Genomic DNA, 2,157 nt, shown 5'->3' on the forward strand with positions numbered 1-2,157 from the left:
AACATCATTGAAAAGGAGACAGAAAGATCTTAATACCCAGGAGACCAGTATGTCTGCTATGAGGTAGCATCTTCTGTACATGATCAGGTGACTGCATCCATGAAATCTCAAAAATGCAGTCACCTAAACAAGATCTTCATAACAGCATTACCAGTCAATATGCCAATATGGATAGAGTAAATCTTACAAGGCTTCACTCCCCATGAAGAGCTATAGGTGACTAATGGTGTGTGTGTGTGTGTGTGTGTGTGTGTATGTGTGTGTGTGTGTGTGTGTATGAGAGAGAGAGAGAGAGAGAGAGAGAGAGAGAGAGAGAGAGAGAGAGAGAGAGAGATTTAATCAGTTTTTTCTAGGGAACACCTTCCTTATAGGTTATCCAACCCCAAACAGTCAGCCCGCAACACATATACATAGGAGCAACATTAAATTGACTCAGCAGTATATGTTTTTTTTTGGTGTGTGTGTGTATGTGTGTGTGTGTGCATTTTAAAGAAGAGGTAATGAATTTGAGAGAAAGTAGAGAAGCCATGAGAGGAGTTGGGGGAAAGAGAAAAATGGAAATGATGTAAATACAATACTCATGTACAAATTTCTTTTAAAAATTAAATAATAAAAAGTATAGTTTCAGTGACATCACTCAATGGTTAGGAATCTGTACTCCTCTTTTTTTTCTTACTTAGTTTTTATTCATAATCATAAACTTAACTCTGCAATCCAGCTAGAATTGAAGGGGAATAAAGAAAATATGGAAGCCAAAAAACTTCAGTGAGAGCAGAGATTACAGGGTACTGCGAGCATATGGGCCTGGGGTGCTCTCCTGAGATACAGAAGGAATGGTCTTGTGGGTAAGAAGCCCACAAGTCAAAAGAATTAGAGTTGTCCACAGTCGGAAATGGTGATCTTCTTGCTGGTCTTGCCATTCCTGGACCCAAAATGCTCCATGACTTCCACCGTCCCAAAGACCACATGTTTGCCATCCAGCCACTCAGTCTTGGTGGTGCAGATAAAAAACTGGGAACCATTTGTGTTTGGTCCAGCATTTGCCATGGACAAGATGCCAGGACCTGTATGCTTCAGGATGAAGTTCTCATCCTCAAATTTTTCTCTGTAGCTGGATCTGCCACCAGTGCCATTATGGCGTGTGAAGTCACCACCCTGGCACATGAATCCTGGAATAATCCTGTGAAAGAAAGAACCCTTATATCTAAATCCTTTCTTTCCAGTGCTCAGAGCACGAAAGTTTTCTGCTATCTTTGGAGCTTTGTCTGCAAAGAGCTCAAAGGAAACACGGCTCAAGCGCTCGCCATCGGCAGCGATGTCGAAGAACACGCTGGGGTTGACCATGGCTGCAGCAAGTGGCAAGAGGGGATAGCGGCGTCTGCAAGGTGGCCTGTACTCATCTTTCAGAGTCCTGGCATTCACTTCCTAGTACCTACACCAGTTGACTCACACCCACCCATAATCCTATGTCTAGGACATCTTATGTGCTTCTGGACTCCGTGAGCACCGGTAGTCTTAAATGCACAGATCCATCCAAACACACATATTAAAAACAAAAGCCTTTAAAATGTTTACTTTCAAAAGATCAAGTTGCCTAAATATAATTCCTACTCAAAGAAAAAATTAACATCTAATACTCTTTGCTAAATTGGCATTAGTAATTCAAAGAAACCAAGCCAAATAGAGTATGGTAATATGGAAATTAACAACTTCTTTATGTTTTAATTTTTTTAACATAAAACATATTTTATTTTTATCATTTTCTCATGTATTGTACTGTTTTGTCTTCTCCCTGCTGAACCTGTCCTTTTCCCCAAATCCTCTAAATTTCATTTTTTGTTGTTTTGTGATTCAATGAGTTTGATGTTGCTTCTGTTAGTGGGTGAAAGGCTATTCAGTGGAACATGCACAACTTAGCAGTGTTTACATCTTTGATGAAAACTTCTCATCTCCCCCAGCAACAGTTAACTGCCAATAGCTCCTTTAGGAGGGGTAGTACCTTGTTATCTCTTCCCTAACCATGATGGAAAGTTGATGATCCTAGGATTTTTCATGTTTTGTACAGGTAACCACAGCTTTTGCTAGTTCATCAGTGCAACAGTCATACCACATCAGAAAGCAGCATTTCTTTCTTTTTTTTTTTTTTTTTTTGGTTTT

General features: G+C 39.9%; 1 protein-coding gene across 1 annotated transcript; it reads right to left on the reverse strand.

Annotated features, from left to right (window-relative positions):
• Positions 1 to 870: 870 nt before the first annotated feature.
• Positions 871 to 1,350, reverse strand: LOC119805071 (peptidyl-prolyl cis-trans isomerase A-like). The gene has a single exon (XM_038316876.1). The coding sequence runs from the start codon at positions 1,342 to 1,344 to the stop codon at positions 871 to 873; it is 474 nt and encodes a 157-aa protein (XP_038172804.1). The 5' UTR covers positions 1,345 to 1,350.
• Positions 1,351 to 2,157: the final 807 nt, after the last annotated feature.

This window comes from Arvicola amphibius, chromosome X, assembly GCF_903992535.2.
Source record: "Arvicola amphibius chromosome X, mArvAmp1.2, whole genome shotgun sequence".
Lineage (NCBI taxonomy): Eukaryota > Metazoa > Chordata > Mammalia > Rodentia > Cricetidae > Arvicola > Arvicola amphibius.

Excerpts from the sequence above, each read along its gene's own strand:
- LOC119805071 (XM_038316876.1), bottom strand. The coding sequence starts at position 1,344 with ATGGTCAACCCCAGCGTGTTCTTCGACATCGCTGCCGATGGCGAGCGC.